General features: G+C 41.9%; 1 protein-coding gene across 1 annotated transcript in view; it reads left to right on the top strand.

Moving 5' to 3' along the window:
• The window catches only part of LOC136621326 (NUAK family SNF1-like kinase 1), a 37,226-nt gene extending 30,867 nt beyond the window's left edge, over positions 1-6,359 (top strand). Inside the window, exon 7 of the mRNA XM_066596760.1 lies at positions 380-6,359. Within this exon, the coding sequence (XP_066452857.1) occupies positions 380-1,341 (962 nt within the window). The 3' untranslated portion in view covers positions 1,342-6,359. The remainder of the gene's footprint in view (positions 1-379) is intronic.
• Positions 6,360-16,367: the final 10,008 nt, after the last annotated feature.

Consider the following 16,367-nt stretch of genomic DNA (forward strand, 5'->3'; position numbering starts at 1 on the left):
GCCATCAGGCTTGCTGATGTCATGCAGCTGGAGATGTCAATCAAGAGCCAAGGGGCATGTTTTGAGTTGATTGGTCTGGGCTCTGTCCTCCTCTATCTTGCAAGTGAAATGCCTGCTAGAGCAGTTGCAGCTAATTTGCATACTGTGCAAAACCAGCAATTTTGGGGCTGTGGAGTGGCTGTGCAATGAAAAACTGTAATTGTGCTTGAATTTACATCCCCCTTCTTTGGTTAGGCTTGATTTATGATGGTAACAATGACAGACTTCCTTTAATCCTGACCTAAACTAATGGCATATTTTGACCCAGTTATAATTTACAATGTTTAATTATAATGTTAACGAAGTAGTCAAGGATAACAATTCTCCTTTCTCTATATAGGAGCCTGTGGACTGATCGACTGGATGCTAACAGTAAATCCATCCAGGAGAGCTACCATTGAAGACATTGCCAATCACTGGTGGGTTAATTGGGGTTATGACACCATGGTCTGTGACTGTGATCTGGTACCCGAATGCCAGTCTCCCCTGTTGGCTCGGTATATTGAGTGTCAGAACACACAGTGTTTCAAAAAAGCACAGAAGGAACACTGCAACAGCCAGCAAAAGGAAGAGGATGAATATGAAGGGTGTCTAAGAAAGTCCAAAAAGGAGAATGACATTAATCAGTCTCAGCAGGAACCTGAACTCATTGTTCACAGGCAAAAGCCAAAAGGGATCTTGAAGAAAAGGAGCAGCTTTGACAGTTCTTTTCCAAACTCGAATTTCTCAGAAAACCTGTCTGAGAATTGCTTGGAGCTCGACAGAGAAGCACAAACCACATCCGCCTACGAGCCACACAGGTCCATTAATATCGAATGCACTTTCAACGTGCCAAAGAAGGGGATCCTGAAAAAAACAAGTGAGATGGAATCAGGTTATTCTTCTTCTCCAGAGAGGATGGCAACCTCAGAAATTCAGAAGACCTACCTCACAGTTCCACAAGAAAAGGTAAAGTCTGACAAGCACTCAAAAACAAAAAAGGGCATTCTAAAAAAGAATGGACGGTTCTCCGCCAGTTTGGACCTTCCCGGCGATTGCTCGACTCTCAAGCTTTCAGAATCAACGGAAGATCTATTAATGCCTAATGTAGATCCTCCAAAGAGTCCAAGTAGGCCATCGAGTGTCATCAGTGATGACAGTTTTCTGTCTAGTGATTCTTTCGACCAGCTCGATATGACTTGTGATACAAAATCTCAGCTTTACTCCTATATCTCAAGGAATCATTTCTACAGTTCTGAGGAAGAAGATGTCTTGAACAACAAACTTATAGAGACTGTATGCAGTCGAGACCATAAACTATAATGGGCAGCATGTTTTTTTTAAAGGACTACAAAGACTAGTGAAAAAAACCGTTAAAATTCAACTTTGCACATGTCCAGTGCTGCTTGCTGAGCTGTTCTGGTTTTTGAAAAATAGACTTCTTTGATAGGTTGTATATATGGCCGTTATATTTTTATCACAGGAATCCTTTTGAGAGTATTGTATTTTGAAAGTTTTTAAAGGAGTTGTGCCAGGACTGAAAGTTATTCCGTATCCACAGGATAGTGGGTACGGATACAGCCAACCTTCCAAATGGGCAATCCCTTTAAGAGTCAAGCTAAACTATTGACGGCTTATCAGGATAGATCATCAGTAGTAGATTGGTGAAGGCATGCTACTTCAGATGCCCACCAATTAGCTATTCTTTTGACTAATGCACTTGTGCAGTGAGCTGGTTTCTGCAGGAAGCTGACAGCTCCTTCCTACTGCAGTGGTCATGCTTGGTGTTACACACATTCACTTTAATGAATAACTTTGACTGCAATACTAAGCCAGGCCACTATAGTTTTCACAGAGCTATCTACTTCCTGCAGAGACCAGTGACTGCACAAGTGTATTGGCCCAGAACGTTTTATTGGTGGGCATCCCAGTTAGCATACCCGTGCCACTCAACTGGACAACCACTTTAAACCATAAAATGTACAATTACAGCAAACTTAAAATTGACATGTAACGTGCTAATAGTCAAGTTAATGTTTGCTACAACTGTAACTTTAGGATAGTGGGGGTCCAAGCACTGGGGAACCCCAACAATCCCAAGGACAGTGTTTCAGTACTTCCTGCGGTGAGAGAAGCGACTGTCACACGTGGCCAGTGCCACGCCATTCATTTAAGTAGGCTTGCTGAGTATCCAATCCTGGCACAACCCCTTTAATTATATGGTAAACTTCACTTTGCAGTGTCTTAATCAGCAGAGAGGGATAAGTGAGCATTAGGGATGAGTCAATTCCTCTGGCTGACTTACCGATCCACTTCTGTGCCAGAACCTTTACATGGCCATAAAGCTAAAGGGATTGTATTAGAAAAAACTTTTTTTTACAGAAATGGTGCCACTCTGTCTGGTATTGTAACTCAGCCCCATCTGCTTGAAGCAACTCCTTTTTCCTGCAAACAGCTTAAAGGGGCGTGTCAAAATGCACATGCCCTTCTTGAATGCAAGGCTTGACGTTATCAGTTGATTGCCAAACATGTGGATATCCGGACTCTGGCAAATGACTGATTTTGCTGAGGGACGCGCCGGTTGTCCTAACATTTCACCTGCAGCGGCCACTACAGGGGAAGTGTGTTATTGCAAGATGGCAAAATGTCTGCCAAGACAGTAGCTGCTCTTACTGAGGGGCTTTAATTTGTAGGATATCGAGAGGGTTTTCAAGCAGAGGACCCTGGTCTATGATCATATTCTCTACTAGGGCATACAAATAGCAGATGTCATCTGTCTCAATGTGTTCAATATATACATTGTATGCAGTAAGCTCCCCCTAGTGGTGGTTGGAGACACAATAAGACATCCTATTCTGTTTATTTCTATACTGGGCATTTGGAGTTAGTTATTCTCTTTTGAAGAGGTCTGGCTATATTCTTTCCAGATACAATAAAAAGCCTAATTGTGGATACTTGAGAGCCGCACGTGAGCAGTTAGAGGATGTTATCCGGTCACGTGGAGAATGTTGTCCAAAGCCAGAGGAAATTGTTTAACAAAATATGGAAATACCAGAGCGAGCACTTGGAGAAAGTGTATATAAATAATGGGATTAAGATCCACTTTGTTCTGTCTTCAGACAAATCATAAAACATTGTGTCTTTAGAAGGAAGTGAAAGGAGAACAAGACTCTGGCAAAGAAGGACATTACTTTGATGAAATAGTTGGTGGCCCCCTGTGTCGGCCTTGTACGTAGTGACTTGCAGGACTGCAATGGAAAGGGGGAATGATACATTAACATACCATGTAAAACTTCCAGAGCTGCATTCAAAGTTCTGCTAATTTCTTGGTACTTCAGAGTCCAGTACATTATGTGTGTTCAGATTGGGTCTTACGTCGGACAGCAAAGTACAGATTATAACCGGTTTTCAAGAGCAAGCAAAATAATTTGGAAGCAGCTCTGTATATGACTAGAGTATAAGACCTGACATAATTCAAAATCACAACTAGTTTTAAAGGGAACCTGTCATTACCTTTTGGAGCTCGGGGAATGGGTAGTCTGGGAGTGCTGTCTTATACTCGCCAGGCGCCCCTTTCCTGTGCTGTGTTCCCCTGAAGTCTGCACATGCCAGCAGTGCAGCTCTTTTTTTATAGGGATGAATGGTAGAGCGCCCGCACAGAGCGGGCTGAAGAGTCACACTGCTGGTGCGTGCAGAGTTTTAGGGGACACGGAGCAGGAATAAGGCGTCCGGTGAGTATAAAACACCACGCCCCATTCCCTGAGCCACATTACGTAGCTCCTTTGCTTTCACAAATGAACAATCGTCATTCTGCAAATGGAGGCAGAGAAGGCCAGGGATCGTTCCCACCCATTTCCATTCACAGTAAACGGGCCCAAATTTTCACCCATTGAAGTGAAGGGAGTGGCAGCATGCATGCACAGCCGCGGCTCCTATCATTTCAGTGGGGCGCAGACAGAGGACAAAGTACTCGGCTATCTACGTCTACCCCATAGAAATGAGAGATTTAAGTAGACCAGCGGCCATACATGCGCGACCAGCCTCCTATTTGCTGCAGTGTTGGAGAAATGGGGATAAATGATCCTACATTGACAAATGGGGGAGAAACCTTCTCCCATTCTTGGGATCGGTGGGATCCCAGCAGTCAAACCGCCACCAATCTATCAGTTTTCTCCCATCCAGCAGATGGTTGAAAACTTGGAAAAAAGATCTTACTCCCAGTAATACATCTTTAAGAGATGAGACGGATTTCCTTCAGCTGTCACCGTGCATCCCAATGCAGTTTACAAAAATAATAAGATTGAATGGAATAAAATTAGGGCTCATTTACATTGGTGTTAGGACTTTCTGTGTCTGTTCCGTTTTTGTAGAGCAGAAAAATGAAATTAAACAGAAATGTTTCCATCTCCTCCCCCCTCCTATTGGCTTACGTTTTTTTTAAGAGCATATGGCACAATGTGTCTAAAAGATTAATACATTTCTTTGAAACAAACTGAAATCAAAGGGGGGTAAATAGCAAATTTTTTTTTTTTTTCTACTCAAAAAACAGACCAGACTGAAATCCCGGACACAGATGTGAACAAGCTCTTAGTTGGTTTGGTAATATAACTATTTGGGGACTAGTGTTTAAATAATTACCTACTGAACATTTAGCAGTCTTGCTGCTGCTACCATACAGAATTCAGTATAGAAATGGATCCCGGATCTCTATATAATAACACTGATTCCATGTTTCTATACATGAATTGCTGTGATTTTTGAAAAATATGCATAGGATATTAAGGGTACAATTACTGTAAAGCCCAAGAGGGCACCATGTTCATAACAAGTGGCTATGCTACGCTATATGGAGATTTTTATGTGTTCTCAAACTGACTGGAGGGGAGTAACGGACTGATGGGTTCCCTATGCACTGCCCACACTTCCTATTGAGGACTGTTGCGGTAGTGTACAGCTCCCCTAAACTCTAGTTTAACCTAATATAGATGCCCTTATTTAAAGTATCATAGTTTCATGAAAGTGGCCATTTAAGGGGTTGTACAAGATTAGAGAGGGAGTCTACTTGAATACTGCAATCCCAGATATAGGCAAAAAAAAAAAGTGGTTGAACTGTAATACCTGACACAGCCTACAGACAAGTGTGGTGCTGTTTCTGTGCTGTTCTTGCGTGTTTTGGTTGATCCCTCCTTATTAGAAGGGTTCCATGGCAATAAGCTCAACAGTTTGTACATGTGCTTGGACTTCTAGTAATTGTAATCTGTGAGGGAACATGGCAGCAACTGCTTAGCTCAAAAGTGTTAAAGGGGTTGTCCCTCTTCTAGCTGTTTCGCTGCAGACAGCTCTGTATATTGCGCAGTGGCTTGGGCTGGTACTGCAGGCTGAGCCCCATTCACTTCAATAGGACACACCCCCTTTAATAAAGCTTACCTTACCTCTCATTTCAATATTACTGTAGGATGTCAAAGTTTCTAAATGGGTTGCAGAGAATTAGAAAAACATGGTGTTTTTTGAACAGCACCACACTTGTCCATGAGCGGTCTCTGGTATTGCAGCTCAGTGAAGTGAATGTGGCTGTTCTGTAATGCCATACATAAACTGCATTCTACAGTTAGGATGGAGTACAGCTGAGTAGAGATTCTAATAGAAGTCACCATAAACTGCTTTTATTGATCATGGAGCTTTCACTATGCACTTCAAATTCGTAGCTGATTCTTGCTTCTGTACAGACTAGAAACACGTAGTAAAGCTCTACAATCAATAAAGTAAATGTAACCTAAAAGCCTCTTACAACCTGCGCCGGATTGTACTCCTTCCTAGCTGTAGAATCTGATTGTGATCCCTTCACCTGAACCTCAGGCATCTGAAATCAGCAGCAGATTGAGGATTGTTGATCATACCTATGTGTGCATACACGACTAACCCAGGTAAGCAGCATATAACTGATCACTATATTACTGTACATCTCTTCAGGGGAATCTGCACATGTAGCGCCACAAATTGCAGACAGCGGTGGTATTGCAACCATCATTTTTATTTTTGACAACCCCTTTAACTCTTGTTTTACTTTGTATAGTGCGACCCCAATAAATGGCAAAAAGATGCTAGTATTTATTTTATTGGTCTTTGAATCTGACATTGTACTGTTTTCTCTCCACTTGGCTGCAGCCTGCTGCTGTAAAGATACAAGGTATAAATATTCACACCTAATGCCTTTTTCTTCTGTTAGATGAAACACTGGGGATGAGATTGGAGACCATGTTCTTGGCTAGAAAATATCTGCTGTATGTTCGGGTTTTTTTTACAAATGTTTAAAAATAAATGAAAAAACTAAAAATTCTTAATACATTGTGGTGGTTATTTTTATATTTTTGTATATGAATATTTATACATTCTAGCACAAATCTCCTACTATAGACATATCGTTAGAGGGATTGTTCCCCCGAAGGATGTTTGTCTGATTGCTGGGATTGCCATGATCAGTAGAACAAGGATCCCGAGCCTGCGGTCATTCTCGCTGTATGACCAGTGTCATGGGTAGGGGGTGTCGTGAAGCAGATTTGGGATGCGATGCAGCAGATGGAGTTACAAAAATATACAATGTATATTCATGAACAAAGGAATGAAAATGAGTAATGTTGTACTAAGTGGTTATCTTTTACCATAGATTTACCTGATGCTAACAAAATCCTAGGATAAATTATACTCTGCACAATATGAAATAACAGTAACACAGTATCAATGTTGTAAAGAGATCAGCCCTGTTAAATTACATAGTCTGTACGTTATGTTTAATGGGTTAACACTTTACTACCAGCAACACCATCTGAGACAGCGTGCAAAGTCCCAAAGATATGTCTCTATCCAGTAGCCTTGCATCCCTGTGACAGTGTCTCAATGTGTACCTGCGAGCACCAGTACAGTCAAAGTTCTAAACAAACAGGCCTGTTTAACGGTTTGTATGCCTACAGTGTGCACACCTAGCAGTTTTTACTGAGGCGGATCTCACTTACAACTTGTTGACAACAAACTTCATGGTGTTCTCTGGTCCAACTTTCTGCTCAGTGCAGGATTCACTAAAACTGATTAGTTTCCCATTAATTCCCTCCTCCAGATCATTTTATAAAAATGTTAAACACTGGGCCTAGGACAGAGCCTTGTGGTACCCCACTTGAAATACATTCTTCACTTAGAGAGTGGTCATAAATGGCTGCACAGCCAAGTACGATCACTCAGCCGGTTGTGAGTCCACCTAATAGTCGCCTTGTCAATCCCATATTTGGCTATTTTTTTTCAATAGTTATGGTATGAGATACTTTGTCAAATGCTTTACTAAAGTCAAGACATAATATACCACATTTTCCTGATCAACTAAGTCGGTGATTCTGTCATAGAAGGAAATTAGATTTGTCTGGCATGAGTTGTTACAAACCCATGCCGGCTCTGGTTAATTACTCCATTTTTATCCAAGTAAATCACAGGGGCAGAATTGTCTAATATTGAACTAGAACGCCCTTCACAGTTTAGACAAAAGTATAAATAAAATAAATAAACTTTAATAGATATATTTAAAATCAATTGACACAAATAGGGCACTACACAAAAATCCTCTATATCTCAAGAGGTATACAAGTCTCACTCAAACGGAGACTATCACCACTTTTTAATTGTTATTCTATGTACCAAGGGTCCCTATTATGGGTATAAGCCTGGTAGAGTGGTGAAACAACAAAACGCAAAAACTAATGAGTGGAAAAATTCCTTTCTTGATTAACTTTCCTCGTCCCTATATCTTTCTTCTAAATGCATTCGTATTTTATCGGGGTTGATTAGATATCATCATCACCCCGATATTTTCAGTGATGCGTATTTTGGAAAGATATAGTGTGGGAATATGCTTGTCTCTCCTCTATTTTGGGGATACAAAGTTCCCTAGGTGACAGTTTTATAAGCACAGGTAGTATATGATGTTGGACAATCTCCAGTTGTCTCAATGTTGTCACCTTGTATGTTCATATAAATGTTCTCGTAATATAAGGGAGAAAAGTACAAAGCACACTCTTTTAGAGGTTACTCATAAGACGACCACTATATATTTTCTGATCGGCAGTTTGAAATCAGATGTCAGTTAGTAGTACTATGCATATTTTCAATCTCGACGCGTTTCCCCGTTCATAGAACGGATCATCAGGAGATCTCGTTGGTTAGTACCATCCATGTATCATCGTTTGGTTAGTACCATCCATGTATCATCATAACTGTTCCAGCGTTTTGGAGGACGGTGATATATATAATGTATCTCTCTCCTATTACCTTTCTGTTTATAAGGGCAGAAAAACTCACTAGCAAGTGTCTTCAGTATGTTGTTTTTAACTGTTTAGACCAGTAAACACTTAATATATGAATAATATGTTTACTTATAAGGGTATTCTTAGTGAGTCAAGAGAGCATTTTATCCAGTACACTGTGCTAGAAGTTTGTACGTTGTGCACACAGAATTATTTTCACTCTCTTTGTTTTGACTCACAGGTTGCTATGATACCCAGTAAACTAGTTTTTCATATATTAGGCCATAATAAGCATATTGCTCTTGTTAAAGTTGTTTGCACTCAATTAGCAGGGGTAGTATAACCCTGCGATAGATGCAGTTATTGAACCATATAGAGATTATGACCTATATCTTATTGCCATCTCCTAAATAGGTCAACCGCATCAATTTATCTGTGAGACTGCAAAGTGTATGCAGGAATCACAGTATGCTAGAAAACAAAACCGTGTCAAAAACTGACATAGTTCGGCTAGCGTTCTAAATAGAGGTGCAATTTTGCTAGAGATTATCTCATCTTTTTCTGCTATGTTATAGGAGTGTCCATATGTCTTAGGATCAGAGAGGTAGCGCCTCTGGCCTTGGTGGTAGGTCAGGGCTATCTGTGTGATGTTTCAGTGTTGAGCTATATAAAGCTGACTTCTCCCCTCCCCCTAGGGGAGGTATCCCAGGTGTTGGCCAATGATCATAGAGATGGGCGGGAGTCTTTATAAACTATTATATTTATACATACTATGCTTCACTAATCCCCCTTTATAATTATCTTTATTGTTTCTTTGTTCTTCGGGGGGGAAGAGTATATATATCGATCGTTTTATTCTTCTTTGGATTGCAAGCAATACCAATATTGTGCTCTGCATTGTGTACATGCCGTGTCCTAGCAATATGCTGTGCCGTATTTCCAGCCTTTTCATTGGTTAATTTGAGGGGGCGCTGTCTCTGATGCGCTACCATGGCGCCGCAGCGTCATAGCTCCTCCCTGTGTATTTTGTTTATGAGGTATATACGGGCCTGGCTCCATTCGATGGTGCGGTGCATCATCTGACGCGTCTAGCAAGCATCGCTTGGTACCGACGCGCCAGGACCTTCTGGTCATGTGATCCGGTCACGCGGACGACGTACTGACGTCACCGCGTCACATATGCGTCATCGCGTTATTCATCCTGACCCCACTTTATGGTGCGGTGCATCATATGACGCGTCTAACAAGCGTCGCTTAGTGCCGACGCGCCGGGACCTTTTGGTCATGTGATCCGGTCACGCGGACGACGTACTGACGTCACCGCGTCACATGAACGTCATCGCGTTTTCATCCATGATGTTCTGCATTGCGGCAGCATTTACAGATATAAGGAGGAACGCATGATGACGTGACTTAGTTCTGATTGGTCAGAGGTACTCAAGATAAGCTCAAGGGGAGATACAAGATAGTAATAAGCCACTAGTCACTCAATATCACTACAACGGGGGGAGTACGGCATGGCATCAAACATGCAGGAAGATCTTAATATGCGCAGTGATGTAATAAAGATGCACTAAGATTGGAGTGTTGTCATTTTTTCATCTTGTTTTTCATCATATATCTGATTAGGTATATATGATATTTACATATAAATTGTTGTGCAGCATAGTGATATCTATTGTACATATATACCATTCATGCGGGTATAGTGTTTATCTTAGTGGAAATAAATCCAGGTAAGTCATAAAAAATATATATAGCTGCAGCATATAGAATATAATATAACAAGGTGGTAGTTATATGTAGTATTGCATAGATCCATTTATTACATTCTTCTTAATAGTTTATAATTCCCATGTTCCAGTGTAGCTGGATATCCTTCATCTAGAGCTGATATTTATCAAGCTGGTATTCTCTGTTTTGTTCTCAAATAAAGCAATTAAATGTAAGTTGTTCGTTTAACCCGTTAGGGTTTGTTGTTTCCATCCTATAAATCCAAGTACTTGCATGCATGCAGTTTAATAATTTGTTCAAATGTCTATTCCGGTATAGAAGTCAGGCCCACAGGTCTGTAGTTTCCTGGATCCACCTTCTTCCCAGGAATTTTCAAAGATTATGGCGAGTGATTCAGCATTTACCTCTGCTGCTTCCTTTTAGTATCCTAGGATGTAATTCATCTGAGCCTTAAGACTTGAATTCATTTAAGTTTAGCTAAGTGTTCCTTCACAATCTCTCTACTTACAGATAGCCTGCAGTCTTTTTTTATTCTCCCAATAGCACAGAGAAGATCAGTTGATGTTCCATCTACTTTCTGAGAGAAAACTGATACAAAGTAGGAATTTAAAAGTTCAGCCTTCTTAATATGATTCTTAACCAATTCACCATTTTCATCTTGTAAGCATCCAATAGCATCTTTGACCATGCAGCAGCATCCAATGGCATCACTCAGACCGTGCAGTAGCTAGAGCGGCCCCTCATGCATACCAAGGTTCAGGATCCTGCTTCCTTTTCCTCTTTGGCAGCAGCAGCTCCCAGTGGCACTTCCACTTGCTAACACAGCCTATACACTGTGGTGCAGCAGAAATTACTCTTATAGAGCTGACATCTCGCTAGAATGTTCCTAGGGAACAGCATGCTTAGGTCAGTTTGGAGTGGCCATCTTGGTGCTCCATTGTGAGGCCCACTACACCCTTTTAGGGGAGCCTCTTACAGCAGCAAGGAAGAAGGATGAATGGAGTAGTGGTGGTCATGGATTCACCCTGCTCCTCTATTCAGGCTATGGCACTGTGATACAGTAGTACCTGTCTGCTTCCATCAGCACTTAGGCATTGAATGGAGTGTCACTGTATAAAACCCAGGGATGTGAGGCGTTTTCATGAGAAAATGGCCTCGCATCACTTTGGGGATGAATGGAAACTACGCTGCGTCTGTCAGCCTTAGTGGAGGTTCGCAGGGTTTCTCCTAGTCTTCTCAATGGGAGACCTCCCATTGCATCGCGTGCACCTAGCACATGGTGTGATGTTGTCGCCAGCCCCATTGAAAAAATGGGTGCTGCGATGTGAGATCACACAGCATGGTAAAACATGCTGCGATTTGTTTCTTGCATAGCATCGCAGCTCATATTTGTGCATAATATGTGTGTCTTGCAAGGCACAAATCTGGTGCTGTTTGTTTTTCTCCCCACTTATGTGAAGTCGGCCTTAGTGTTGCGCTTCTGAACCGCAGCAAAAACGCGCCGCAGAAATGCAGAATTTCTGCTGACGGAATTGTTGGGAAATTCTTCAGCATTTACAATATAATCCATGAGGAGGGAATTGGAAAATCTTTATCACATGGTGCAGAATCGTTCCACAACAAATCCGCAGCCTGTCTATTTATGAAGTACAAGGGTAAAATCCTGCAGCAGATCTGCAATTATTAAAGTTGCTACAAAATTTGTAAAGGTTGCCTTACGACTCAAACACATGGGTGGGGGGGGGGGGTGGGGGGGGGGTTGGCTTGTTTTGAAGCCGCAAAACTGAAGGAAGCGAAACTATGGATTCCAGTGGTTTCGTTTTCTATCATGGGGGGGGGGGGGGGAAAGGACTTGACTTTCCCGCACGTAGATTTTCTACGTGTAAAAAAGATAGAGCTGGCCCTATCTTACCCACTTTCGTTTTCCAACTTGCGCACAATAGTACAGAGTTTGAACGGCAGAAAAAAAAGGTCTGCATAAGGTCTTCCACAGACGAGCGTGGTGTACAAATACACACCGCTGCAGCGATTGTATTTGTGCATGAACAAGGTTTGGAGATGGCACGAAACAGGCTCATATGTGATTTATGCACTCAAAATGCCAGTTCATACACGTGTGTTACTCCCTTTCCATTTGATAAAAATGGCTATAAAATCGCCCACTTCTCTTCCCTCCCCATTGCACGCTCGCCTCTCTTCCTCCCCGCTGGTTCTGTGCAATGGGAGGGGGCAAAAGGGGGGCGTGGCTAAGCCCTGTCCACCCTGCCTCCTCCCATTGATGACTGGCGAGAGAGCGGGCACTTAGCCACGCTGCTAAACTCCCTCCCACCTATGGACGTTGCCATGGGCTCCCATAGGAGCACATGCAGCGGCTGATGTTTTCCGGCGAAAACACAGTTCCAGAACGATGTTTTGGGTCCAACGTAAAAACGCCTGGTGCTATATTGACTCGGCCAGGCGTTTTTACGTCTCACAAATCTGCCCATATGATGTGATGCATTGGAATCCAATGCATCAGATCGCAGGGCATATCAGCCAGCCGTGAAAACGTTGGACAATATGCGCTCATGTGAAAGAAGCCTTAGGCTAACTTCATATGGGCAAGTGCGATATTAGGCTTGCCGGCTTGTAATTTTCCCGCGGGTGTGAGGTGTTATTAGTGATCCTCCGCCATGGCTGTTAATGGGGAGACAGCGGTGCCATGCGGGGAAAGAATCGCTCATATGTATGACCCCAAGCAAAAGAATAGTGTTTACATTCCTATGAGATTTGTGCATCTCACAACGCACGAACCTCACCCGTGTGAAGCCTTACCCCCCTCTTTTTTTTTTTTTTTTTTTTTTTTTTAACCTGTCATACACTTCTATGGCAGCTTTCTGCATAAAATGCATAAACATAGGACACGTCCTAGCTCTTCTTGCACACAGAATTTGGCCACAAGAAACATGCTCAGCAGAACAAACCCACTGAAATCAATGGCTTCCCTTCATCACATTTACTAGTGTATTAGTGCATAGTATTAACTGTGTGTGAGAAAGATGGAGCAAGTCCTACCTTGTCTTGGGGGTAGTATTAACGCCCGAGAATCCCAATAGTGGGAACAAAAGCATTGAAGTCAGTGGTTGTTTTGTCCCGTTAGGCGGCCCATGTGTTTAAGCCCTTAAAGGAACTTCAGAGTTTCTTGTAAACAAACCTGTCGCTGATTTATCCCATAAGAAATACAATGGGAAACAAATGTGAAATGCTGCATCCTACAAGCTCTTCTTGTAAGCCATGTGTTATCTAGTGAAAGCTAGCCAGCTGATTTTTTTTTGTCTTTTGTAGGAAATGATGTTGCACATGCTTCATAAATGGGTCACACGTAAAAATTTCGACCAAACTCCCAAAAAGAAAACCACTAGAAAAAAAAAAAGGAAAAAAATGACTCCAAAATATTTTATAAAATACAGTAACTCATGTGCTTGAAGAACAATTCAGGAAGGTGAAGAAGTGGAACAATTTTAACTATTTTGGGTTGCTATGGAACTGTGCCTCCACCTTTCTCCACCCCCACTTTGCCTTGAGTACCAAAATGCCTTGCCTATGATAAAGCAGAACTTTGCTTGCCTTCCACATAGACTCCTCTATAAGCAAAATGGACTGACAACATCTCTGGATGCCAATTTCCTGTTAGCCTCAGGTGAGTCCAGCAGCTTTTGTCACATTTTAGCTTCTAGTAGCTCTGCTTTAACTCCAGAACCTTCTTATTTTGCACAAGTTGTGCGAATTATAAACTTTACAAAGACTAGTAAAGAGTTATAGCGCCATACAAAATCATCCTGCCTGGCTCGCCAAGGTTCAACTTATAGCTCTTTTTATCCTTACATTGGATGTACCTTTCCTATTCTTCCATCACAAACATTGGGGGTATATTTATTCATACACCAGTCTAAAGGCTTATTTACACAGAGCGATGATCGCTCAAAAATCACTAAAAAGCGATAGTTTGAGTGATCATCATTGTGTCTAAACGCGCGGCCATCATGCACTGCTAGCTGATCATTAAATTCAGTCCAACCGAAAAATCTTCGTTCAGCCTTATCAGCAGTTCTCCATGGGGAGTGCTAACAGCATTGTTTCCCGTTGGAGGACAAGAAATGAATGCAGATAAGAGCCCTCGGGCTATTAACGGTTATTAGCTAAGGCTTCATTTGAACACTAAATTGCTATTAAGTAGCTGAGTAGCTACTTAATAGTTTATGCACAGTGATCGCTCAAAGCGGTCACTCAAACTGTCATTTAAGTGATCATCGCTCTGTGTAAATGGTCCTTAAGTCAAGTCTGTATCTGTGTAAGAGCCACAAGCCTCATAATACATTTATCATACCTGACTGCACTTCCGTGTTCCAGACTGAAACCTATAATTAATCTGATGGGCTTAGTGTGACCCCGCCCCTTTTTCCTAGACCTGCACTCTTTTAGAAAAGTGCTGGTGGCTGGAATATAAAAGACCATAATTTATGTATTTGAAAAAAAAAAGCATACTTTGTAACTTTTGTATGCCAGGAAACTGGCACCCAAACTTTAATAGATATGCCCCAGGGTGTGTTTGAAGCACAAATATATGTACCCAAAAATGTGTCTGTTCTTACAATGGATAGCAAGTGAGGGAAAAAGCTCATTGGCCTGTATACTCAGTTTATTTTCCCTCAAGGGCGGCTTCACATGGGCGTATGCACAAAAACGCTTTCCGCAGTGCAAAGTGTTTGCATATGAATAAGACTGTGCTGATTGTACTTTTTGCCGATGCAGGGCCAGTTCACATGCGTGTGATGCACCCTTTCCGTGAAATAAAAGGCTAATTATCCTAATGATCTCCAGACGTGTTCTTTTCCATGCATTTTGCACAGTGTTTCACACTTCCCTTTCCATATTTGCACACCTCCTATTGACTTCTATGGGGCCTTTGCTGCACAAAATCAGGAAAATAGAGCAGGTCCTACGGTTTTCCGCATGTGCATTCTCACGAGAATGAACCCATTAAAATGGTCATGTGAAGAAGCCCTAAGTCAGTCTCAGACATTCGTATTATGGGTGCATATATGCATCCATAATACGGATGAGTATCCCAGCCTGACTGCAGGTCTACTAACTAGAACTGACAACATCATAGGAATCTATTATGTTGAGAGTTTGGTTCAGCCAACCATTCGTGTGAAACTGGGTTGATAAACATAAATTGCCAAATCTATTGGATTATAGTAAGAGCTGCCATGTCTTCATTTTCCGTTACAGTGATGGTATAACTACTTGCCGTTTAGTCTATACTTAGGTGAATATGGTCTTGTGGGGATAATATGGTCTGGTTGGAACAATACAGAAGTATGGCCAGGAACCTGTGATGTACCAACTGCTCTGTAACAGCAACTCTTAACATGTCCTGATGCCCACTTTTTTCAGGACATGTTATAAGTAGTAGTTTACCACCAGGTAGAAGGACACCAGTTGCAGACCACCAGTAGAGAAGAACGTGGTGTTGTTGGGCAGTTATTGTGCAACTTTACAAATGGTTGGTTTCCTGGATCCAAAATGAATCAGCTTTAACGGGAAGTTGGCCGTTCACCTAGAAGCAATTCTTCCTTCCTGCTTACAGTAAAGCATTGAAACAAAAATACTAAGCTACAAGCCAAGACACATGCATCAAACTCAAAGTATTGCCTGGAAGGCACAAACTTTAATTTAGTCATTACAGTGCCCTCTGCTTACATTACATAGCTTAAAACAAAGACTGGCATAGCAATAGTTGGAATTCAGAACCTTAACTCAGTCGCTGCTGCTGAAAAAGTAAAAAAAAAAATAATTATGAGTTCATTGCAGGTGAGAAGAAATGAGTTGTATCTATATTAGGGCACCTACACACCTTTTTTTTTTAAACACGATTGTCAATGGGACTTTCTAATAGAGATGAGCGAGTATACTCGCTAAGGTACATTACTCGAGATTCGGGGGCGGGGAGGAAGGAAGGGGAGATCTCTCGCTCCCTCTGCTCCCCCCGCAACTCACCTGTCACCCGCGCTGGCCCCCGAATCTTTAGAGACGAGCGGGGAGATACTCGGCTAAGGCACTACTTGCTCATCTCTACTTTCTAATGTTAAAATCGCATCGTACAAAAATTGCAAAGCACACACTTGCGATACGTTTTTAACATTAGAAAGTCTCATTGACATTTGCGTTAAAAGAACGCAGTGTTAAAAGAACGCAAGTGTGTGGGAGGGGGTCTCATCATTGAGCCCCTCACTGATTCAGAGAATGGGGTCTCATGTCCCCCTCTTCTCATCACTGTGTGCTAAA

This window comes from Eleutherodactylus coqui, chromosome 3, assembly GCF_035609145.1.
Source record: "Eleutherodactylus coqui strain aEleCoq1 chromosome 3, aEleCoq1.hap1, whole genome shotgun sequence".
NCBI lineage: Eukaryota > Metazoa > Chordata > Amphibia > Anura > Eleutherodactylidae > Eleutherodactylus > Eleutherodactylus coqui.